Below are 26,492 nucleotides of genomic sequence, written 5' to 3'. Positions count from 1 at the left end.
GCAAAAGGTTTTATTCATTTTCATCTGACAATTTGTTCAATAACATGTTTACAGCTTATTCCACAGACTGTACAGTACACAATGTTTACACAAAATTTACACGGCAACAAATAAGAGATACTTCATCAACATTACTGACATTATGCAAATAGCATGAGGGTGAAACATGCATTTTTAAATGTAAACATCAATTTCCAGTTGACACCTGAGCACTATAAGTCATCACCATAAAAGACGTCATGAATCAATTCATTAGCCTTATTTACAGTTTTCACATTATATACAATAGCTGTGTGTGACATTCAGTCTGAGGTACTTTCTGTTAGTTTCAGTTTATTTTCAGTTTTACATACACAAGAAGAACAAAAGGGGGAATTAAAGTAAACATCGAACTTCTACATGACTCCCACATGAAATGTGACACTGTCACTGCTTGAACATTGGAAAATGTCTTTTCTTCAAATAAATTTTTGGCTAGCAGTTCTGTGAGGCTGTGCCTTGAGTTTAATGCTAAAGTCAGCATGCTAGGATACTCACAAAGACAATGGCAACAGTCTCATCTTTACCAGATATGATGTAATATATGTATAATGTGGTATTTTTGCCCTGTTCACCATCTTAGGTTGGTGTGTTAGCTTGCTAGCATTTTCTAATTAGGACTAAACATATAGTACAGCTCAGGCTGATGGGAATGTCAATAGTTTTGAAGGTGTTTTGTCAAAAAGTATTGAGCAAAATGAAACTTTTACTTGATGATGGCACTAAATGAAAGGTTAAGGCTTTACCCTAGTTATTACAGTTCTTCCAGGTTTGGGACATGAATATCACATGACAGCCTGATCTAAATTTCACGGCAATCCATCCAATAGATGTTTGAGACATTTCACTCAAAACCCCAAATGTGAACTTCATCGAGCGCTAGAAGAAAAGCCAGGGGATCACCAAAGCCAATAGGATTCGTCTACTATGAATCATAAATTTCTATACAAAATTTCATGGCAATCTATACAACAGTTGTTAAGATATTTAAGTCTGGTACAAATACTTGCACCAACCAACTGACGGTCCCATCCATAAAGTAACACCTCTGGCATGGCTAAAAACAATACAACATATATATTTAACCTGTAGGTATAAAACATAATAGAATAGAATAGAGTAAAATAGAATACTAACAATCACTCCAATGAAATGAATTGTCCATGCAGTCCACCTAATGGGAGTTAAACATTATTGCAACATATTAATTGACAATGTTGTGTATGGTGTACTAATAATGGAATACATCTGGTCCATTAGTTTCTGAAACAGTAAAAATGACCATCTGTTGAGTGACTGTGCACTCAGACGAAACTAAAAGCTTTTATAATCTGAGATAAATTTCACAAGCAGCAGCTTCAGTCTCTCCTCTGCAATGCTATTTGGCAGTAATTCAGGAGAGTGTATGCTCCGTATAAAAATGTTATACACAGGATAGGTACATCCAGTACGTTGGATATGTTATAGATTCCTACTCTGTGACTACTGTTCATGACAGCCTGACACTGTCATTAATGTTACCACTAGTCCCTTTAGCAACATGGCCATTAGGTTAAGTGCTTGCAGTCCTCTTGCATAACACCCCTCTTTCATAAAGATCGTTTCTTATAGGGCACAGCTCGCCTCTGGCTCTATCCATCTATTGCTTAACATCAGAAGGAAAATGTTGGCCAAGTTTCCCATTTCCTCTCAACTGCTGTGATCATGAAGATCTTTTCCCCTGCTGCATTCAGAGACTTAGTTAATGTTGGTCTGACAACTCATTTTCAACAACTTGTCAGTAGTCAATATAGGCTGACTCATCATGTGACCTCACCGAAGCATTACATTCTAGTACCTGCCAGGAAGTCGGTCAACAAGTACAATGGAAGTACCTCCATGATCAAAGCTACCTAAACTCGAAAGTGTCTGTGAATATGACAGTGTTCCTTTTTTTGTGCTTTTTGGCTATAAATCCTTCATACGAAGATCATTTTTTAAACCATTCATTGAATAAGCGGAGTGTTTCCATAGTGGTTTTACATGCCTTTCCACCCTAGCCAGAAAAACACTGAGTCCTTGTCAATTTTGACAGGCAATGGATAAGATTACTAAGAACAAATAAGCTTCAGTACTAAAAATGTCATATTGACCTTCAGTAACCAATATCAACTGCATTGCAACAGTGTATGTGAGCCACACGTTCAGTGCGTAGTGATAAAAACAGAGACTGGAGTTAACTGGGGTTTCAGATGGCAGAGAGGTGCTCCTTACACCCAGATGCCCGGCGGGGAGTAGGGCTGCATTTGGTCAACATGGTGATCTGGGTGCTGAAGTTGTTGCCGTTGCTGCCTGTGGAGGGCTGCTGGTACTTAGTGTCAGCACCCAGGAACCTCTGCAGCATCCATCTGCGCCACTTACGCTTAATCTCTGTCTGTACCTGCATGAGAGACAAGGAGGTAGACAAACAGAGTGAAGAGGGGGAGTTAAGAGGGTATGACACTCCAGAGGGGGAGGTAAAATGAGATTAAGTGACATAAAAGGATAGTAAACATCTTCAAGAACAAGTTTTTTGTGTGAATTTACTTACTTCTCCGTTCAGAAAGCAGTACAAAACTGCAACGACAAAACCCTGTTGAAGATAGAAGCAGATAAAACACATCGTCCGATAAGAGCTGTTGCTGAAAAGAAATACCAGTGTGATAGCACAGCTGGGGAAACACTCAACATGTTTGTGTATGAATAATGACGGTAAGATTATGACCAACTTCAGGCTCAGACAGGAGGTTCATCATTTAAATCTCTGGGAAATTTTCCCAGGAGACATCATTCTGAGCTAGAACGGTTATAAATTAAGAATTCTTTCCATTGCTAGGTTTCCATAGTTCACTTGGCTCTCAGTGTTTACATATAATTAAAAATAATTTTTAAAATTCAGTAAATCAGCAACCTCATTATTCGACCATGCAAAAATTAAACATGTCACCTACACAAACCATTCATTTGCTTAATCAGACAACTTCATGTCATCCTACCAAGCTGTGTGACTTTACTGAATTAAAGGGCTTTCACTTCTCCTTTCTATCTGGTACCATAGTTTTGCATGAGACATACAATGGCAACCTTGTTAAAGTCAAAAGAAGGATTAGGTTAATCATATCCCAATACCAATTCATCAGTAAGCAGTACTGCTTCTGTCTGACATTTGGAAGGTGTTCACAGGCTGCCTAACACCTTGTATGCTGTTATGCAACGTTACCTGAAATGACCCCAGAATAAGATCGAACACCATCCTGACTTTTGGGTGGATGTGGTCAGGAATGAAGGCAAAAATTATATAGTTGATACCAAAGAGAGGTATCAACAAGAGTGTGGATTTAGCCAGTCTCCTAAAAAAGTAGAAAAATGAGTAAGTCAAAAGAAAGCTTGTATTCTGCCTTCTTAAAACCCTCCCAATCTAGAGGCAGGGCTATACTTGTTACTATGCAACAGCTATTATTGCCCACCAACATGAACATAATGGTAGAAATATAATTTATTACTTCACCTGATAAGAAATGACTGTAACCCATGCTATGATAGAGATGTTAACATTTTGCAGGGTAAACCTACGAGTACTGATTGGATTCTTTTCTTCCAATGTCGGGGCAATTCATCTTCTGTCGCAAAATCCGGATTATACAAATGAAAAGGAAAAAGTTCACCTGCCGAGAGAGTAACAGGCTGGTTAATGTGATTGCATTACACAGAGCGGCACTATATAAAATGTTACTCCCAAAGAGGCGCTGTGACTCACAAGTATGGTGACTAAAATAGGTGTTTTGATGATCCACCATGGGTTGTCATCGATTGTCTCCCAGCATCTGTCAGGAAAGATGACAAAAGTCTGAATAAACAAATTCTCATAAATTAAAACATTTTGAGGCCATTTAGCCACACTGTTTAACAGATAAGTTTTAATACCACAATTTCATTAAGGTGACCAGATTTCTGAAATGAAGTCGGCGATCAATGTATCATTAAAATATCTTCTTTTTTTTTTTTTAATCTATGAAATAAAAAAGGGGGACAACTCCAGTTTCATGTATTTTTAAACATGGTAACTGTTTACTGTAATAAAACTAAAAAAAACTTGTGAAGGCCGACTGATAAAATTGGGTACCAACTAAGTACCTTTGTAAACCGTGTCAGAAAATCAACCCCCGAGTTACAAAGGTTGCAGTGAAGCATTGGATCGTCTTGACCTGGGTGTATAAGTGGAAATTCTATCCACATGTTGTCATTAAAATGGCATTTCCATTTCTTGGAAAGACCCATTGTAGCCACCTCCTCTGTCTGCTCTTCTCCACTCTCCTTGTGTCACTACTAATACTCTTACAGTTAAAGATTGACTTAACTAAAACTTTTTCTTCTCCTCCAGTCTCTCTCTTCTTTTCTTCACTTGTCTTTCCTCTCTTTCCTCCCCACCTTCTCTTTACCTTTCCACTTAATTCTTCACTCTCCACGGTTCACTCTTTACTGCCTTAATTTTTCCTTCTCACTCTCTTCTCCTTCTTGTCCAGTCTTTAATAATAAATAGTACAGAGATAAAATACTTTAGTTAACAGATTCCCATTGCTTGACTCTTTTTTGTATTTTTTTGTTAAGAATAAATTGGCAGGCTCTGTAATCATTTCTTTACCTTTCCTCCTCTATCTCCATCACTTCTCTTCCTATCCAGTCTTTCTCGTCTCCTTCCTATCCACTCTCCCTACAGGGATTAAAAGCAAAAAAATCCTTCTGTCTCAGTTTTTTTTTCAGGCCAAGTCACATAGGGGGTCCACATCACCCCTTGACGCCTGCTAAACAAATAGCATGTTAAGTATGTTTAATTAAAAATCATGCACTATATTTGTAGATCACACATTAGCCAACATCCAAGTAGATTGTGTGCCGACAAGTCAGCCACCTTTCACCTGGTAGAACAATTCCTAAATCCCACAACCCCACCCCTGATTCTAACCCTGGGTTACTTTCTGGCTTGAAAAGACATTTTTGGTGAAGTTGTGGATTCACTTGACACTTGCTAGTGTCTCTGTTGCCCGGTCTTTCTTCCCAGTCTGTTTTTAATTCACCGTTAAGAAACGGGGACATTTCCGGGGACAGCTCCAGCAGGGGACAGGCCACCAAAAATGGGGACTGTCCCCCGAAAACAGGGACGTCTGGTCACCTGAAATTTTATGCCTTAAAAAACATGAATCCTTACAGAGCTTTCTTAAGAGAAAAAGAAAAAAATATACTGCACTCTACCTTTGGGCAATCCAAAAAATTTATGGTAAACAGCATCTACAGACAAAATTGTTCTTTCAACTCTCTTTACCATAGTATAATAAATGAATTTATAATTTTATACATTTAAATATCTGATTGTAAAGTAGCTTGACCGCATTAAATCATGAATTCCACGTGAGTCAGAGGCTAAACTAACATTAGCCTAGTTACCTTTTAGCAGGTCTAGTTTCACTGGTCTTTTTCTTTACTCCATGATGGGCTTTAGCTGCTGCTTGATTTATGTGGGATACCATACTGAATTACTTTCCAATCACAGAAAAAGAAGGTAGGCAAAATAGGTAAATTTCGCTAAGCCTAGCTTTGGCTATCTCACTAGCTAACTAAAAATTAACATCGTGTTAGCTCTCTTGATGAGCCGTCTGGAAGGTTCTAGAGCCCAGAGACTATCAAGCCAGTGTGTGTGTGTGTTTTCTTTTTTTTTAAAGGAAATTACACATTACTAACACATACTGTAATAATTTCTATATGGTAAAACACATTATAAAAAGCCTGTCCTTGACTAATTTTTAACAAATATGGAGTTACTGCATTATGGCTTTGTAGGGTACTATAGCCATGAAACACTCAGCTTTTGTTTGAGGTCTTTTCTTTCCATGTTGCTGATTAATAGTTCAGCAGGGACCTCCACTGAGACCAGCTATTAATCATCACACTAACATAGATGTTATTTCTTTGAGTAAACTTGCATTCACATTCATTCGTCTTCCTGCCAAGGGAATGCCCTGAAATTAACTGCTGGTAAGGGTGGTATCTTCCCTTTAATCAACCAGATTAAATCAAAGACAAATGATTAACTCACCCAGGATCGTTTAAATAAGCCTTTGTAATCACCCATGCTGAGATGAAGATGGTTGGAGCCCCTACAAAAAAGACACAACAGAATTTGTAAGTTAATTCAACATTAAAATAATCTCTATTTCACAGAGAGAAACTATCAATCATGTCCACTGTGTTCAAAAAAACATGACCAAATACGACAGTGAGTGTTACTGACACTTTTAATCTTTTCGATGATTTTATAGCTAAAGTAATATTGCATTTTGGCTATGCTTATCATTTTTAACAGGACTCACTGACGTATTTGCTCTGTGCCAATATTGGCTCATCCATGGTATCTGCAGGAAAGTCACACACTTGTTTCCATTTTCCCACTGGCAGACACACATTTCAGGCCTATTTATAGAGTTACTTTATAGGTGTGATGGAAAAAAGAACATTAGAAATTTGGGAAAAGGTTGGAGAATGTACATTTCAAATGCGAGTAGCATTGGAATTTTTGGACTAAGAGGCCAAAAGAGGTATTTTAAATATGAAAGTGTTGGGCCAAAATAATGTTAAGATGAATGCACTAAAGGGCTAAGCCAATTTGAGCAGCATCAGTCCAAGAGCAGTGAAAGCTCAAACGAGCATCCTTGCTGCCAAATGGAAAGCATCTTTCCACTAGAAAAATATCAAAAGTTCAAGTCTTCATTGTCTGATCTCTTAGTTTGGGAAGGAATTCATTTTAGTCACGTATTATGTCTGCCATAAATGCAGGAATTTGTTAAATGATCTTTTTTTTCCTATCAAAAGCACCAAAAAGCTGTTAGGCCTCTTAGATGGAATTATAACAACAAGAGCAGAGTGGCAGCTGCCTGCTGCTGCTGATCTAAAACTGGCAGCAAGACTCATTCATATGCAGATGGAAAGGCGCAGCATTTTCCTGTATCTACTGCACGTACAAAACCTCACTTTTGAATTCATTTACATATGTTCATGTATGTTGTAAGACAAAACAGATATTCAGGTTGCCCAATGGCTGCATTTGATGATTTCTGGCCGACACTTCAGACAAATAGACGGATCAAATGTCCTTGAAAATGCGCTTGTGTGAGCTATCTGTATTCATCAGCATATGGCATAGTAGCGAGCACGTACCCCAACCAATGAGGATGTACCCCCAGAAGTACTTCCTCTCAGAGAAGAAGGACACGGCTAACAGAGCGTGGAGATAGAGGCCCTCCACCAGCAGCCAGAAGTAACTCGCCATGATCCCATACTGGAAGAAGATCACCACTGCCTTGCAGCCCATCTACAAAACAACCAGCATGTTAGTGGCTTATTGCATTGCCAGTGAATGTAGATACTGTAAATGCAATTCTATTACAAGGCAAATGATGAGGACAAATTTTGTTGCCAGTGGACGAGGCTACACGGAGAACGTTTTTAGTAAATAACTTTGAAATTAGTATTTATGGCTGACTTATAAGAAAATGATTCTGTTTGACTCGGCAAGTCACTAATCAAAACCTGCAGTGATGAGAGAGTCATCATCACAATTAGTATGAGCAAAATATAACTGGAGAAAGTTCTACTTGAGTTACTATTGTGCTGATTATACTATAGACTCCTAGACTAATTTAATCTGCAATCAGAGTCTATTTGAGATTCATATTAACAGTTACATCTCAAGCTCCTCACAGTACTATGGGAAGGTGTCGTTGTTGGTTGCTTAGTAGATAGATGGTGAGTGGCAACCTGATCCAACACAATGCCTGCGCTGCAAATGTTACTGAACAAATTTATACTGTTTGACACTATTTAACGTTCGCTGAACAACGGCCACGGCAAACGCTGTAGAGGTAAAACCTCTGAGTGTAGTGAACTCAGCAAGGATGTTTTTTTCTTGCTGCTTATGAATTTTACTTTTAATTTGTAAGAAGAAAATTGTTATTTCGTCTTTCAAAGTTAGACAGTCTCGCTTCAGAGGGGAACTCCATAAATACGGGACTCGCAAAAGACAGGTTGTAATAGAAAGGTTATCATTGAAACAGCAGGCTGAGATATTCTGACTTTTAGTTCCTAATAAGTTCTGAAAATACTGGGTTATTCACTTCCCCTAATGCAGCTCAAGAGTTCTTTAAACCCTGGATATTATACGACATTGTGGGAAATATACTTATTTGCTTTCTTGCAGCAAGTAATCGTAGGCTAAGCTAACCGTGTCCTGGCTATAGCTTTGTTTTTAACAGACAGATATGAAAGTGTCTATCTTCTATCTGACTGGGGGTTTCATTTGTTTTTCTTCCTGAAAAGAGTTAAACGCCTTCTTCTGGTTTACGCTTCATCATCCAAGATAGAGAAGTATTTTCTAGAGCATTTGGTATAAGAAGCTGAAACCTTTGTGATCTTAACATAGCTAACAATTGCTGGTATAATGAAAAATACAGTTCCCATGGAAAAAATATATCAGCACGGAAGCACACATTACTTGCATCGGTGTAACTTGATTTCTCCCATATGCATATCAACCAACACTGTCCTCTCATGTAAATTTTCCAACTTTTTAGTTGTAATCTTTGCAATCTAAAAATGTCCACATTGTTTTGTTCTCTCCCTGTTAAGCTGAAGACGTTCCCGAGATGGTGTAGGGCTTATGGGAAATGGTGTTCAATGAAGGCTGATAAAAAACTATAAACTAAAAACAAAACACAATATTCCATCCAGGTCTGAACAAAATGAATGGACTACACAGCATAAGTTTTTGTTCATGGAATTCACATTCTTACGAATGCGATTTTGAATGAGGTTTTTCCAGTTTCACTTCAGCTCTCTATAAAACTGTTTTCCTGTAATATGTTGCTTTTTACAAGAGTTTCTTTTTTTCCTCTAGACTGAGTTTAGAAACAGTGGTGAGTTAGCAGCTGTGTTTGGACCAGCGAACCCTGAAGAGGAAACATCTAAATTAAGCCATCCACGAACAGCACTTAGAGATAGTAGAGAAGGTGATTTACAGTCTGCTGATCTAATCCTCGCTGGTAATAAAGCAGTGGATTCAGATGGAGCAAGATCTGAAAAAAACGCCACTGATGCTGGTGACTTGATCAATCAAATAAAAATAGGAGAGCCTCACCAAATCAAACTGTTTATTTAACTCTTTATCTTACATTAGCACTTACGATATTGTCACTATGGTCATGTTGTTGAGAGAAAGTGATTAAAACTAGATATCAAAACTCTGAATGTGATTTATTGACAAAGCTGTCTGTAGTTCAGTTTTATGTTCGGCAAACAGGAACTCTCACAACATCCTGCTGGGCAGATGAATAGGGAAATGTCGTCCTAGGAGTGGAAGGGACTTGGCAAACACTGTTACACCCAGAAGCACTTGAGCGCTTGCACGTTAAGTAAACTCTTAACACAAAGCTTTATAGTCTGTAAAGTCTGCATGAGTAATTAAAGAGGTGTAGTTTGCTTCAGCAAAGGACAGAAACTTATAGCCAACTGCTGCTTGTACATCAGATGGACAAATTCACAATCTACAATGCAGGACTTTTGATTATGCAGGGAAGCAAACCAATAAACTGTACCACTTTGCTAAGAAAATGGACATGTTGCAGAGTGAGACGGGAGCATTCAGCAGCACAGAGAAAGGAGAGTGAGCAGCGCACTCACAGATGACTGGCAATTTTCTGTCTCCCCAACATCATACAGAACAACGTCCTTGATGAAAACAGTCACGGCTTTCAGTATGAAAGACACAAAGAGATGCATGTGGATGTAGTTCCTCGTGCAATGCAGCTTCCTGTAAAAACAGACAAATCAACTGTTAGATGATTTAAATCATGGAAGAAAAGCAACACGCATAACTCTCTTAATGAATTCCTTCTGATTAAAGACCCTGATTGAGCTGTTTACATGACCTATCCTGAAAATCTTCTGATAAAGTGTGTGTTTATGGCATCATAGCATGCAATCGGAATAAATAAAGAAAATATTCACCACAAAGTTCACTGACTTAAATTATGGGAGCAACATTCACAGAAAGAATGTGTGTTTTAGCTGAAGAGAGTAGTCATCATAAGCACTTACTGTACATGACTCTTGCCTTGTAATGTGCTCCTAGAGTACTGTACTATGCTGTTATCAAAATGTCAAGCTATCTGTCATACTCTATATGGATGTAATTTTTCAGTGAAACGTATTTATCAGGCAGAAACAAATGTGAAAAAAAATTGACTAGACATTCAGCGCAGACGTAAACAAGAACAAATCAGAGGTTTTCGCAGTGATAATGTCCCTAATTGTCACAGCTGATGGAAGCAGCACAGCCAGGGTGGACTCAAACGCAGACACACCAGCACGATGATGCAGTGAAGTAGTTTTTAATAAGTGAAAAAAGGCTTGCAGGAACAGACAACGTGATGCAACACGTATGAAACCTGTACACTAGGAAACACTAAGAACATAAACTGGTACCAAACACACTGAAACAGAAACAGGAACTAAAGCAGCACATGAAGAACTCATGGGATAACAGACAGACAAACTGACAAAGAGTGAAGGTAACATAGAGACTTAAATACAGGGGAGGCAGTGGTAATTGGGAACAGGTGAAACACATCGGGGCAGGGCAGACAATCCCAGAAGCGGGAAAAAACAACTAACCAACACACAAGGGAGTAGTTTCAAAGTAAACGGGAAATAAAGAGAGTAAGAAGAGTCACGAAGAGGGCAGATTGTGGCGCTAATGTAAATTTTCTCCTCTGGGTGTTGTCAAACAAATGCCTTCCTGGTGAGCTCATGTTTGGGGGTGAATTGTGTAAACCCAACAGGTGTGTCATCTACCAGCTGCCTGAACACCTTGTCTGCAGCTGAACATAAACAGCAAACACTGTTCACATCACAGTCTCTGCTCCAGAGTCCAAACCATCGGCATTTCATAAGCCCATGAAGTAAACACATCCCTTACTGTTTATCCCGTAACACATAAACAGTCTCAATGCAAACACACCCAACTGAACAGAGCGGGTTGTTTATTAGAAGCCACACACACCAGCCACATAAGCTTACACTAATGACCAGAGGTGTGTTATGCCAAAATGCACACCCACATACTTTCTCTCTGCAACCCCAGGACTGAAGTTCAAAAGGGAACATGCTGTGAACAACAGTAGCCCGCCTAAGTGGTTTGACTTTATGGCTCCTTGCAGTTGACCGCTTTGTTTGAGAAATGTTACAGTAGTTGATAATGTCAAATTTGGACGTCTTGTCCCACAAAATCTGGCAGAGTCACATTACTGTATGAAAAACACTATAAAACCTCTATAAAATGCAGGAAGTGTGGTGGTAGGGTTTTATCATTCTTAATGATGGAAAAAAGTGTTTGACTGTCTCTACGCAGGGACATTACGTTGTATTTTGATGGATCTCCTTACCGAAAGAGACATAGTATGATGATGGCGATCGTCAGAGAAATAAGCGACACGCTGTGACCAATGGTGTAACCCACTTTGATAGCATTGTAGAATTCTCCCTGCAAAAAAACATTCAGCTCCACTAAGTGAAAACAGTTCATCTGGACTGAGTTTGACATTTAACACGAAGCCCCCTTAGCAGCAACGGCATAGGGCTGAAGGGGTTTCAAACTGGTTGCCATACCGACCGTGTTATCATCCATGGTGTTGTTGGGATTGTATCCACAGTCCATTATGTAGGAGTCCATGCTGATCGCGGTCCAGCCATCCTCAGTGCAGGTCTTTGACAGGTTACCTAAGGAGCAGAGGGACAGGGGGAATAGTCAACCTTACTCTTCAAGAATACAATTCATTGCTGTGGAAGCTTCAATGTGTTTGATTTTTTTATTTAGATTTTTTTTTATTACAATATTGTGTGTGTGTTGGGAGGGAAGTTGTAGGAGCTGCAAGGCAAAACTTCGCTTTCATGTACTTGCACATAATTATGTGAGATGGATGTGTCTCACTGGAATACTCTCAAATAAGGAAGTGGAAGGGATGACTGAAGGGGATCAATCGTCCCACCGGCTCAGAGATGCCGGGACAGTTCCCATGTGTATTTGCCTCCATCTGTATCCTAATTACTGTCAGGCTGCACACACAGACCAGGAGGCCAGGAGTTGAGCAGAGAGATATTTTTACTCTGGCCTGCCCATGGGGGCAGAAGTGAAAGGGCCAAGTGCATTAGACTGACCATCTGAGAGGAGACTAGAGGAGCAGAGTAGAGCTCTGTATAGTAAAGTACAGCAGACGAGAGCTCTCGAGGGTACAGTACAGTACAGTACAGTACAGTACAGTACAGTACTGTAGAACTGATATCAGTAGTAAAGAGTAGAGATCAGTTGAGCTTCTTACATTACAGTTGACCAGAGCTCAGTAAAGTATAGCTCTGTAAAGTACAGTAGAGTTTAGTATAGTACACTAGAGCTCAGAAGATTAGACCTGAGGTGAGCTCTGTAGGGTACAGTACAGCAGGGTAGAGCCCAGTAGAGTAGAGCAGAATAGAGCTTAGTAGAGTTCTGTAGAGTAGAGTAGACCAGAGCACAGTAGAATAGAGTAGAAGAGAAGTTTCTTCAGCAGTCTAGAGCACTGAAGAGTAGAGTAAACTAGACCAGAGATCTCAGGCTTCAGCTCAGTATAGTAGAGCTCTGTACAGCAAAGTTCAATAGGCTAGAGCTCAGTAGAATAGTGCTTAGTGGAAGAGAAGAGAGGAGAAGTCTGAGGCTAGAGTTCTGTAGGGTACAGTACACTTGGGCTCACTAGAGTAGAGTAGAGAAGGACAAATAACACAGATTAAATGAATAAATTAAGAAACAAAGTGGATGAATTTGTATCTTTATGTCTAGTCTTACTGCCTTCCTTGAATTTTATTATATACAGCTACATCTCAGTAAATGACAGCTGCACAATAAGCACATTTTACAAAAAAGGAAAATGATTATGTTGGGATTATTTAATATTTGTGGCATTTAAGAACATCGAAATCAGATTATTGATATTTTTGTACTCGCCCATGCTTTTTAAGAAATTGGCCAGAGTAAATGGCACTGTGGCTTAAGAGCTATTTCAGGAAATGTATATCACTTGAACAACTGAAATATATTGGGACTTCCTGTTGGCTTAGTAAGTAAGCTGTATATCATTAAACAGAAATGCCCCTCGTTTGAGTCGTTCATAAGACTTGTTGAATTTCATATCCCTCGCTCTGCCCATGTGTGTAATATCTGTCAATAAGTGCAAAATGTCAAAAAACAGAATGGTGGATTCAGGCAGGAAATTGACTTGAGTGCACACAAGTACTTAAATCAAGGCCTTTGAAAACACATTTAGTTTTTAGGTCATATTTACTTCAGAAGTGTTGCATACGCAGATGTATTGGGCGAAATTTAGCGTTACAGAAAAGGAGTTTTCAGACTTTCATACTAAGGTAGAATTTTTCCTAAATAAGTAAACGCATCACTATTCAGAGGAAGCTATAATCATTCATTAGACTGAAAACCTTCTACAACGTTCATGAAGCATATCTTATCCTGGAACCAGCAGTAGAAGCACAGATAGATATTTCTGTCATTTTGTTCAGTCTCTTATTGTGTAATATTTATTTATAGCATTTACTCATGTCCTTTTCTGTAAATATAAGAAAGGAAGCTGTGTGTGTTGGCGACAAATTAATCCGTGTGCTGAATGCTGCTGTAGAAATCTTAATGTAGGACATTCTTCACATTTCCCAATCATATCGCTCCACAGCCACTATCAAATCAAGACTATGTTGAGAAATGACCAACAATCCAAAGTCTTAGAATGTATTTGGCATTACAATATGGTCAGCTCACAAATACCTGAGTGGCGTATTGCAGAGAAGACGGAGGCTTAGCCTCCTCAAACAACATGACAAGACACAAAGGCGGTGATAAGCCCCTGCTGTTTCAGCCCATGCCACCACTGGATTTGGCTTGTTTGAGGGATTGCCAGAAGAATGCTTTCATCATCCCCCAAAACATGACTGCAAGGATTTTCAGTGTCATGCACGACAACGAGGAGAACTCAAACGAGTTGATCGCCCCCTCATCGTTTTGATTTTCAGGCTTTTTTTATCTTGGTTTTTCTGTCAGTGTTGTACAGTCAAATGCTTCATCCTTCCTACTTATATCTCGGAGGAAGATTCGTATTAGCATGAAATGAATAGCTTTAGCTCAACTGAATATTATTGCATGTAGGTGAAACCAATGACAGACAGGCACACTATCACTCTGAGCCCGCAGAGAGGGCAAGTTGCCCGTGTTATTAAAAGAGATGAATGACTTTGTGCTTGTGTTAGACCTACTAGGTAAAGAGTTCATGAGAATGGCAAACTCTATCTCAACTACATTTATGACGTGGCCCCTGAATCTCTGTGGCGCCATGTTTCGTAATACTTGTTTTTTTTGTGTGTGAGGCTTATAAAATGAATGGCTCAAGATGTGTCAATAACTTGAGTCTTTCACAACTGTGGATACATTTGAAAAGAAGCTTAATTGACTTTCTGAGACCAAAATACTTTCACAGAAGGGCAACTTCTTGAAAAGTATGCATCATGTTTCTCTAACCCTCTCAAAGTTCTGAAACCTAAATAAAATTATTAAACTGGAAAGAGCACAGAGGTCAAGCTAGTACACAAACAGGGCTGTTTTTCTCAATTCCTATAATGCTCACATTTGGAGATATAAGGTTCTTACCTGTCTATAACAGTAAATTACAACGTAATGAATCCCAGACCGTTTATCATCTCTTAATTAAGTCCTCCTTCCATTACCTGAAAACAGAGCAGGTATAATCAGCAGAGACCTGCATCGATTTCCTCATTTACTGCATAATTTATATCATGCACATCAGAGCAGCACAGGTGACTTATAATCCCCCCTCTTTCTTTTAAGGCCTCTTCATTTCATCCTGGTCCCTGAACAGGGTGGGCCTGCTGATCCTGTGAACCTTTGACATGTCAATGAAATATACCTCTTTTGCCTTTGACCCCAAAAATCTGGTGATTCTTCATCTGTCCCACTCTTTTCCCAGGAGAGCTCTCTCTCTCAGGTCACACTATCTCCCATCTGGGTCACATCACAGCTTCCCAGAAAACCCTTTTTCTCCAAGGCGAGCCTTCACATGCTGAGGATAAATCTTTCGTTTGAGTTCCACTCATGTCCTGAATATGATGCGGAAAATACTAGCTAGATTACAGGGGCATGGCTCCACCAAGTCTGCAGAGGCACGCAGGTTGAATGTAAAAGCACTGCAATCAATCACATCTAAAATCTGTAACTTTACACTAGTTCAAAGTACAGCAAAGGTGGTGGGAAATCTACGGGTCCAGCTTGGGAAACGGTTGTAATGGAATGAAAATATTTACGCATCAAGCTAACATGATGAAACATTAACATTCATTTGGAGTCATCTTTCTTGCATCCTGATGAATATTCTAATATTAGATATTGCTTTGCTTGAATAGTCAGATATTCACTCTTTTTACTTATTTTTTCGTCTCCAACAACCACTCACAAAAAATATCTGTCTCTTTAGCCGCTAAATGCTACATTGTGCAAAATCCTACAGTATTACAGTAGCTAGTCACTAACCTTGTCTGTCTGCCACTTGGTGCTGGGTAGGTAGCATACACTTGGTCTATCAGAGTTGGGGGGGTTTTTTTGCAAAAAAAGCTGCCAGCTGCATCCTGAAAGAGGTTCATAAGAGCGATGGGAGTCTGTGGGCTGTAAGATCAAACCAATGCTAAAAAACTAAAAGGCTCCGTAGAGCTGATGGGAAATTTCATGTTGGTATAATTTTCTGTAGGTGTGCCACTATGACTGGCACATAGATTCATTGTTAATATAGTCTACTGTATCTGCAAATCTGATTTTTTTGCAACTGGGACAAGTTGCACCAGAATCAAGGTGTGAACACAACAATGACACACTATTACATTTTAAGTCGATATGGCAAACTTGTTAGAGAAAGTTTGCCTATTTACACATCCAGCAGATACAAAGCAACATTAGCATTAATTTGGAGCCGTTGTTTCTGTCCACCGGACAAATATAAGTCCAATATTTCTTCTTTTAGATTTGTTTTGGTCTCCACAAACTCCTGAGGGAGGTATCTGGCTCTTAGCTGATAAATGCTGCAGTATTTTCACTAGCTAGTCATTTTGTCTTATGCCATTTGGGGCTGGCCATGTAGCGTACAGTGACTTTATCAGAGCAAAAATAATGCTATGAGATCAGTGAAAGTGACCAAAACAGTAAAGTTGCGGGCTAGAAAACCAAAACAATGAGCTGAAAGATGCTAAAATGCCCAGGGGAAATGTAAAGTCGCTATAACTCTCTGTGGATTCATCACTATGACCAACACTGTGCATATACAGTAGTTATTTGATCCATTGTAATTATAAAAAAATGATTTGTGTTGCTTTTAAGAACCATACCAGTGGTTTTACAAGCTAATTTCCATCTGCTTCAACTCCTGTAAAAGAACATTTCTCAAGGCTCCAAGTTGATATTGAGGCCTCTCTGCCAACTGAATACAAATAAACAACTCCATCAACTTTTACATTATAATTACACTGGGGAGGCTCAGTGTAGTAATTAATGACAAACGGAGATATACAGAAAAATCAGAGGGGAATAATCTCAGGAACTACTGTACAAACAGTACAGCAGCAATTAAGCCATTAAATTCTCCAGAGAGTGGTTTTACCTCATACATAATTAGTTGTACTTCCCTGTGAGGCTTCTCATAGATTAAAGGAGAACCAATAAACACAAGGATGCTCACTGTGCTTCATAATTCCTGTTTTTGGTCTCAAATATGGAGTTTGATGATAGCAGCATAGATTCAACAGAAGGTAACACCACAACAAAGGAGAGTTTAAGAAGGATCACGATGAGAAGCATCTCTGTCATTCTTTTAAATATCCTATACTCAACTCTTACCTCCATAAAAAGGCATCCTCAATTGATTTCAAGTTAATCATAGACTCAAGGATATGGGTCTACAGGATTGGCATGTTGAGATTTGTAGTAATCCTTAGTTTAATTTTTGAGACTGATATGTCACAATTAAGGTTAGGTAGTTCCAATTTGCCAATTTCAAAGAAGATATATTTAGACAATTATGTTTCAAGTCCACGTACTTTGTTTGAAAGTTGAGTAGATGAATGCAATTATATATTGGTTTGGCCTAGTTTCACTTAAGACAGAAACAGAAAAAAAACTGACCAATATTTAAAAATCTCATACATTAAACATGTATTAATTGATTTTTTTTGCCACTTGGTGACACTGTAACAACATTGACATATTATCACCATATAAAGTGCATATATAGCTGTTGCTTATTTACACATCTAACTGACTTTACATAATTCATTTACAGTCATGTTTCAGGCCACCTGGTGAATGTAGGACCAGTATTTACCCTCCTTTTAACTCTGTTTTGGTCTCTGCCAACTCTTGAGGGAAATATCTGTCTCTTTAGCAGCTAAACGCTCCGCTATGTTCACTAGCTAGTCACTGACGTTGTCTACGCACCGTTTAGTGCTGGGGAGGTAGCACACAGTAGATTTTTATAACTTTTTCACAGAAAACAGCTACCAGCTGTGTCTGGAAACATTACTGATGTGATCGATGAGAGTGAACAAAAAAAGTAAAGCTGCGGGTCATAAAACCAAAACAATGAAATAAAGATGCTAAAAAACTGTAAAACTGGGGTAGCTGCAGTTACATGACAATTCTTTGTGGGTTTGTCACTACAAGTGACACCTTACAACAGTATATGACACACAGTCATTTGATCCATGTTAATATAAACACATGAATTAGAGCAGCTTCAACCAATCTTGCTAAGTCATGTGTTTTCAATATTTATGACTAAATCTCAGCAGTTATTAAGCATTTGCCAGAGTTTGCACGTTGGTTTACTTACTTATTTTGTTTCTTGCATAGGTGACTATTTCAGTATACCTCAATAAGGGGTTAATGTGGTGGAGATTCAAGTCTCAATGCCAGAGACCCCTGACTTGACTGCAACATCTACCTTACCTTTCCTGCCAAAAGGCCCCACAAACTTATGAGAGTGATGACACCATCTCACAAACGAAAACAGTCGTCACTTGCTCGCCTTCTCTTTCTTTCACGTATACACTCCTACACAAACTATTTTGTATAATTGATTCTTACGTCTAGAGACATCCCTGGAGAAGTAGAGGAGATATATGGGGCAAGGAATGGTAACCACCTCTCCAATGTTGGCACTGGGCCAGCAGGCGATCTTGTCCCATGTCCCATTGCAACCTGACGGACAGAAAATGAGCCAGAGAGAGAGGTGACCAAAAAAAGGCTTGTTTCTGATGGTCAAACATGGAAATACCATAAGATCATAGAGAACAAGCATGAAACACAAAATTTGAACAGAGAGTGTTTCAAACTGTTGTAACATTAATCAATTCCAGTGACAAACCAAAACTTGATTGAGGTGAAGGTGGAGCGCTGACGTTCCCATGGCAACCAAAACGTGTAAGCTCAGGTCAGCTGTCGCTACAGCCCTGGGTTCATAACAGCAGATGACCTGAGTTAACACGCTGCCATCATGACTAATAAAACAGCTCCCTGTCCTTTGTTACACGCTGTTATTTGAATTCAACAGATCACTGTGACCTTTGACAGCGTGTTTGGTCTCAGGTCACAGAATCAGGTCACAGCATTTTTAAATTGGCACCTGCTCACCATTTCACCACACTGAAAAATCCGTTTGCCAAGTGATATTTGCAACATTTGACTGAGGATTTAGAAGCATTTACATTTGGTGGAATCTGTGCAAGCAAGTGCTGTCTAAGTTAAAAAGATAATGAGTGTTTAAGGACTTTTAAAATGTGCGAAAGTAAACACTCTCCTGCAGTTCTCCTGATACCTGCAGTTAGGATCAACACATTTTCAGTTACACACACAGGTAGTGGAGGCTAAATGAAGCACAATTCTTTCTCTGTAGAATATAATTAGAGGTGCATGGTGTGACTACGCAACACCCCACTTAGCAACATGTAATTTAAGCCTGTTCAACAATAAATTAAAACAAATCAGCTGAGTTTTATTGATGAGACAGAGCGTGCAGCCAAGACAATAAACAAAAAAAAACTACATACCTGTTGTTCTGTTGTAGATCTGAGCCTCGCATGTGTCTCTCTCCCTGTCTATTTCCTTCATTATGTCACACATCTGATTCTGCACTGAAAACACCTGTGAAGAGAACATTTTACACATGTTTTCTCGTAGGTCACAGGGACATTTTAAACAGTGTCAGTCACAGATCATTTGTCTATTTGTCAAAAGTACAGGTTATGCTGCCTGTGCACGTTCAGCTGTGTCTGCGTCTCCACTGGGGTGTTCCTGAGAAGAGTTGACCTGGGCTACCATTAATCTCTCCAACCGGCACACATGGCAGATGCAAACTCAATCTTTTGCCAGTGATTCAACTGTCATATTGCTTAGATTTGCATGTTTTGAAACTGGAGGGAATCTTCAGGCATAGATTGGTTCCACATGAAGCTGAATACATGAGGGTTTACCACCAGAGAATATACAGATCCTGGAAGATTTATGGCTCTTACTTAGGTGGATGAGTCTCCTCTCTGTTTGCATTAATCAGAGTGGTAGTATGTGGCTATTGTTAGCCACAAAATGAGCCCATATGACTCCAGCCTCTTTCCCCCAAACAAGCTGACTCCCCCATCTAGGTTGTGATTTATCTCACTCCTTGGGCTAAGCAGCACGTCCTGTGTTATTTCTCCCATGGTGCAATGTCACCCCCTTCACCAGTGCAAGTTGGAGTATCAGGAGAAAACTTCCTGTGTTCCATCATCATGATCATCATCATCATCACCATCCCTTTTACCTTCCCCACCAGCACAACACACTGCAGATGTAAAAGCCAGTGTGTTATTCTAAGGGATCTGACCTCCAACTGAATTTAAGCATGAATCATACAAGCCTCTCCATAGAGACAGTTGTGGATAGGGACACTGGAGACCAGAGAGCAAAGAGACAGGCAAAGAAGGCCATTGCCATGGTGTCCTGTTGGGAGACCAATGAACACCTCGTGGCTTCTGCCGGTTATTCACCTTAACCTCAGTCACAAAGAGAGATCAGCAAGGACATAAAACACATGAATGTCACTGAAGAACAATCACAGTCTGGCCCCACCGTTATGTTCGGTGCCAAATGTCATTTAAAAGCTGCTACTTTTGCCTGTGGCGCCAGAGGAACTGAGGAGATTGAGACACAAGGCAGAGGCTGAACCTGGGGAGAAGAGACTCCAAATGTGAGGAAAAATGTCGTGATGATGAAGGAATAATAAGCTCAGGTTTTTTCTAAGATTTCTTCAAAAACAAAACAACAACACAGTGATGAAAACCTTACTAAACTAAAGCCAAATATTTCCTTGGTGCACGACACACTGTTACTGATGAAATCCTTCTCTCCACAGTGACTAAGCTCCACCCTGGGCCACATTGGTGCGCCCTGCATCCACAACTGGTTTTGGGCAGCACCAGCGTGCGCATCAACTCATATTTGTGGACAGCTCACTACTAGAATGATCTACTTGATCAGCCTTACAGGGCCAACTTAGGCAAGCTTGAAAAGGAGCCCAAGTTGAAGTCATGAGAAAAGTCAAAGTGTTTAAATATACTCACGGGTTGCAACAACATGCAGGAGAGAAGGAGGAAAATCCCCTTTGAAACTTCTACCAACATATCCGGAAAAGTAGTTGATTCGTTTAAAAAAAAGGGTAATAGATAACAGATACAACACTATTATGTAAAAGTGGTGAAAATCTAATGATAATCCGCAGCGGGTTTCTACAGGTCTCTTTACTGACACCGTGCGTTCTTGCGCTCTGAGTAAAGTGAATTGCTCCGCTCCTGAAATCCTCCTTCTCCTCCTCCTTCCCCTCCTCCTCCTCCGCCTCCCACTCGGGCTTTACCTTGAACAACGAGCAAGTAACCAATGAAACATCCTCTCTGGACGTCAGTAGACGAGGGCGTACACACGTAGCAGCAGAGAAAGAAGGAAACTGCCAAAGCCGTGGCTGGCCCTTGCCCGGTACCAATCATAAGTGATTTTTTTTGTGTTCTCTAGACATGACACAAAAGTCTAGAGCTGCTTCATTGGTTAAGAATTTTCTAAAAAAAAAATTTGATAAGCACATTAAATGCAATGCGTAGTTAAAGATTAAACCAGCGGTTACCAGCCTTTGTGGGTTGTTACAAAAAGCAGAGTCTATTTAAGGCTGTAGTTCAGTGACCAAACAGGTGAAGTATTTTTTCATAAAATTCAAAGATTAAAGTCCAGAAATGAACAGAAGTTTGTGTATCAGAACTTTTTTTTCTACCTAATTAATGGGGTCAGGATCCCTCAGATGTCTCTTGTGACTGTTTGCAGGGAGCCTGGCCCCCAGGTTAGGAGCCACTGAACTAAACTACCAAACTGTGTCTAAAGTAGTCAAAACTACTTTGCCCCGACCAGCTGCAAAATTAAAATACAGCTGACACACTCCTGCATTGATGCATTTCACTCGTAATTAGATACGTTTACATTTTTGTATTGGTACTTTTTTTTTTACCCCTTCCACCACTGCTATATTACTGAGTACCATAGCAATATGAACCCTTTGAGGAGTGTCACTGAGAAATGTGAGAAATGAACCTGAACAAATGTGTGGAAGGACATAAGGAAAGCAGATGCTTCCACTCAGAATATGAGGGTTCACTGAATGGTTTGATGAAATTGATGCGAATCAACACCAACCTAAGACACTTTATTTTGGTTTTTCCCTTTAGTTTGTCACCCGTCTGTGTAGTACATATGGTAGTAAAACAGGCCAAATGGAGAAATAAAAGGTACATCTTAAACTAAAATACAATCCAATAAAACATTACAACAAACCAAATCCAGTAATACTACAATTAATTTGAGTTCGCATCTCTCTAACGCTTCTCAAGAAAAAATACTGTAGCTATTGATAATGTCATCAGCTTTACTTCACAGTGACTTAAAATCCACAGTCCATCAAAGAACGCACTAGGACCCTTAAGACATTTTTTAATTTATGGGTTCAGACCATATAGAAGGCCATATAGACATTTGAACGAACTGTCAAGTTACATGCCATAAAAATCTGGCTCTCAGTTTGGTTCCCAGATGTGGAGCCGGTCATAGCTGATACACTGCAGATAAGATAATGCCACTGTGTAAACTCATAGATTGATACATAGTGAACATGTGTATGCGAAGTGGTTGGAGCAAGCTATAGATAATAGACTGATAATTGATCAAAATCAGTGTGGAAACCTGAAACATTTTTCTGCTCTCTCTCCAATTTCTGAAAATAGACAATGCAGCTGGAAAACATGCAGCGTGTGTCTGTTTGTCTCTGGTCAGGTGGTGGCTCGGGCATCATGCGTCAATGTGCAGACCGTGAAGAGATGGGGATTATGTCATTTACTTCTAACTTGTTAACAATACACAGAATCTGCCTTTGTTTTCCATGCATTGCCTCCGCCGGTGGCACCATGTGCTCTTACCATATGTTTTCCCCCTCTGGTTGTGCTATCAGTGGGTGACTCAGAGGCTTATGAAAGCTTTATTGGATGTCAGAATAACCTTCCTCTGGGATGAAAGTAAAATGTTTGGACTTTGAGTTCTGCTGAATAAATCTCATGGAATTTCAGGAGCGACGGAAAGCTTTTTTCTATTTTGAGTTTCTTGAGCTAATGCATTGACACATTTACAGCTTTCTGAGGCCCTTTTATGACAATTTCTTTTTTTTTTAGTTTAGTTTTCTGATCTTTATGCAGGTGTTCTTACTTGTTAAGCTAATAAAAAGCTTTTTTTCAACATAGTCTTTGATAGTGTGCAATCACATGAAATTGTGTGAACAGTGAAATTATCCTCCCAGCAGGGAACCCAAAAGCAATGTAGATCAGTTTTGTGTGTGCACAGTGTCTGTGTATGTTCGTGCTTTAATACCCTGATGAGCTGTCCATAAACACTGATTAAATAAAGAGACGAGGAATGCTATTTAATTTTGTCATCCTTGAAATCTGAAAAATTCATCTTTTCAAGAACTAAGAAAAACAGCTCCGTTTTTGCTTGTTAAAAATGCCTTTCCGGTATTTTGTCTTGTGGGAGCTGAAGGTGTCCTATAAACCATTTGTCTATAGGATTGACTCATCCATGTCACTTGTCATTTGAAATGGAAACATGAAAGCTAAAAAGACTGCAGGTAGGCAGGTTACACCCAACAGTGAGGATATGTTTTAGCAGTAGTTCCCTACATGGACGCATAAACTGGATTTACCACCTGCACGAAGAGTGATTTTGTCTTGAGGATCATTTTTAGACAAGCAGTACGGCTAAATCTGTTTGCCGGCCGGTTGCTCCACCTCTTTGGTCCAGACTGAAATATCTCAACAACTATTGGAAGAAATTTTGTACAGACATTCATGTTCCTCTTAGGATGAATTGTAATAACTTTGGTGATCCCTCAAATTTTCCCCCCAGCGCCTGGTTTTATAGTGTCATCGCACAGTATTTTAATCTTCACAGGATCAACTCTGTAATCATACAACTGTCTTGATGACAATTGTTTTCCCATCTTTATCATCCATCCCATATAACATGAACCTCGTATAAATACCTGCAAAACTAATGACATTCCCATCAGCCTCAGCTTTATTTTTTTTAGTGCTAATTAGCAAACGTTAGCACGCTAACACAACAAACTAAAGATGGTTAACATGGTAAACATTTTACCTGCTAAACATCAGCATGTTTATATTGCCATTGTGAGCATGTTAGCATGCTGACGTTAGCATTTTTTAGCATGGCATTCCGTTCCTTACATCTGTTCAAGTGCAATTATGTAACATTTTAAGGAGAAATAGCACAATTTTCCTCTTACAAATAAAGGTGATGTTACTGAGATCACATGTAAAGATCTCCTCTGGTGATACAAGAAATGGATCGTTGTGTCTGAAATGCCAGACCTCACATTTTCAAGGCCACAAAGTCTCTTAACGTCAGGGACTTGTACTGACACACAAAACATAAATGGAGGCATTTGTATTAAGCATCTATTATTACTGGATAACTACGCCTACAGCACCCCTGCCAGCCACAGTCCGCTGTCTTATACAGTAGGAAAACAGTACAGGGAAATAGTTTGGCATGGACAACTTGGCTTGCTGCTCTAACATCAGCAAGGGGAGGGGCCAAAAACAAATATGAGAGAAGTTAGAACCATGAAAGATAGAAAGGAGGATTCTGGGACATTTTTTGCCGCTGAGATAAGAAAAACAACTATTCATTTGCCAAAGGGTAGATTAAGGCAGACTTTTCATTTTGTCCTAATTCTGTTTTGCATCAGTCCTCTTGTAAAGCCACTGCATTCCCACACAGATAAAGCAGTTTTGGTTCACAGCTGCTTTGCTGCCAGGTAAGTTGGTCGGTTAACTGTTTCCTTGCTGCCCTACAGACATAAGAGACCGTCAGTGCTGTCAGTGGCATCAGAGGGGTTTGTAGCACACAGGAAATGCTGCACTAAGGTTGTGTACATTGAAGTGTAAGGAGTTCAATAAGAGAACTGATGTCATTATTTTGAACCGAGCTGAAAAATGCAATTTTTGCTTTCAGTGAGCAGTCAAGGACAGATGGATTGAAGAGGAATGAAGCAGCACCTGCATTAGGACGAGCATAAAAAGTTTATTAAAGGGACAGAAGCTCTAAGGCTTTCTTTAGTGGTATTTCAGCTCTTCTCTTCTCTTCCCTGCTATCTGTGAAACTAAATGGACCGACAGAGAAATGCCTCACATTAATCTGTGTTTCCCGTAGCGTAGATACATTTTCAGTTTCAACAACCCTATTCACGACCTGAAGAAAATAAGGTCTGGAAACAGATGACGGCAGCCCCCAAATGACGGGGTTATATATAACCCCAGATTTAAAACATGTGTGTATTCACAGTCAAACACTGTTGGCCAGAATATAGTATGCTATTCATCACACATAGACAGAGAGGCAGAGAAACAGGAAGCCGGTACAGTGTGTGATGCTTGATGGGTGTATTATGTTGGTCAATACCGATCCGAGCAACTTTTAGGTTAAAACATAATCAGGATTAGCTGCCACAGAGGTTAGTGTACTTAGGTGATCTGGATCTCTCCAGGGGGTCACAAGATAAACCAAAGAGGTCATGAGAAGAATCATGAATACATGATTCTGCTATATACACACAATTTATATGTTTTTTTGACTATTCTCCTATCTTGTCAAGTACTGCATAGATTGACCTTTTCAAACAATCATAGACGGCTTCGAGGGAAAAAATCGTCTTAGGTGGAATTGCTCGCACCTCAGAGACACATGCAACCTGCAAGGAGAAGGGGTCGCACAGTCTCCATAAACGTAGCAGGAGTCAGCCTGCAATTCACCGCTGTCATGACTACATCCTTTTGATTGGCAATGTTAATCAGTATCACACCATGACAACAAGCAGTAAACCGCTGTGACATGTAGAAGACATTAAACAGGGAAGACACTGAAGTAACAGTTGTCACACCATAAATTAGTGCTTTTAATTGCAATTAATACAAACCAATACATACATCAAATGTATGGTTGTGAGATGTGAGATGTGAATCATTCAATTAAAGATTGATTTCCCCCTCTCAAGTTATTTGATTTTGATCAGCTTTAGAGGCCTGAAGAGGTAAAACTTGACATTATTCCACTAAAAACAAATTTAAGACGATTGGAGGATGGAGTTATTTCTTATTTCCTACCCCAGTGATTACCTTTTGACCTCTTGTGGGAGTCCTTGTCAAACTTCCATACATGTTTTGGGGCTGTAAAGAATATTGAGACATTGTATGTACAGTAACATTGATTAATGTATATATATTACACTGTATATTAGATATTTTTGTTTTAGTGCTGAGCGCCATCATGTAGTCCACAGTGATCCGTTTGTTGTTTTTAAGATGAAACTCAAGATAACTGGATGTAAACATTACCAGTCATGTATTAGGCAGTAGTGGGAAGTAACCATGTACATTTTCTCAGGTACTACTCAAATGCAATTTTGAGGTATTTTTATTCTTTACTTATTTTTTGCAAAATTATAGTTCTTCTTCACTACACTTAAGAGGGAAATATTTTACATTTTACACCACTGTATTTGTTTAACAGCTATAGCAACTACTTACTTACTCTTACAAACATACAAACATTTGGTGCACATCACAGCTGTGCTGCTTTGTTACAGGTTAAATTACCCAAATGA

General features: G+C 39.4%; 1 protein-coding gene across 3 annotated transcripts; it reads right to left on the bottom strand.

The window, feature by feature from the left end:
- Positions 1-4: 4 nt before the first annotated feature.
- LOC120798576 (vasoactive intestinal polypeptide receptor-like) lies at positions 5-21,061 on the bottom strand. 3 transcript variants are annotated; one of them, XM_040142952.1, is made up of 13 exons: positions 20,845-21,061; positions 19,297-19,390; positions 18,335-18,448; positions 11,774-11,880; positions 11,547-11,644; positions 9,784-9,913; positions 7,267-7,420; positions 6,149-6,209; positions 3,815-3,881; positions 3,631-3,722; positions 3,278-3,407; positions 2,609-2,650; positions 5-2,458 (listed from the first exon to the last, which is right to left on the bottom strand). In XM_040142952.1, exons 1-13 carry the CDS (start codon positions 20,902-20,904, stop codon positions 2,267-2,269), a joined length of 1,341 nt encoding a protein of 446 aa, XP_039998886.1. In that variant the 5' UTR covers positions 20,905-21,061; the 3' UTR covers positions 5-2,266. The 3 variants fall into 3 exon arrangements, with proteins under 3 accessions (XP_039998886.1, XP_039998888.1, XP_039998887.1); XM_040142954.1 differs by having other exon boundaries at positions 18,393-18,448; XM_040142953.1 differs by lacking the exon at positions 18,335-18,448.
- Positions 21,062-26,492: the final 5,431 nt, after the last annotated feature.

This window comes from Xiphias gladius, chromosome 14 (genome assembly GCF_016859285.1).
Source record: "Xiphias gladius isolate SHS-SW01 ecotype Sanya breed wild chromosome 14, ASM1685928v1, whole genome shotgun sequence".
NCBI classification, from domain to species: domain Eukaryota; kingdom Metazoa; phylum Chordata; class Actinopteri; order Istiophoriformes; family Xiphiidae; genus Xiphias; species Xiphias gladius.
This window is presented reverse-complemented; position numbering and strand designations above follow the sequence as displayed.

What these genes read in the sequence shown, in the direction of transcription:
- LOC120798576 (XM_040142952.1), bottom strand. Translation starts at nt 20,904, where the DNA reads ATGTTGGTAGAAGTTTCAAAGGGGATTTTCCTCCTTCTCTCCTGCATG. An exon ending in ACACCATGGATGATAACACG is followed by an intron (nt 11,645 to 11,773) that starts GTCGGTATGGCA and finishes GTTTTTTTGCAG; the next exon opens with GGAGAATTCTACAATGCTAT. An exon ending in ATCATACTATGTCTCTTTCG is followed by an intron (nt 9,914 to 11,546) that starts GTAAGGAGATCC and finishes CTGTTTTTACAG; the next exon opens with GAAGCTGCATTGCACGAGGA.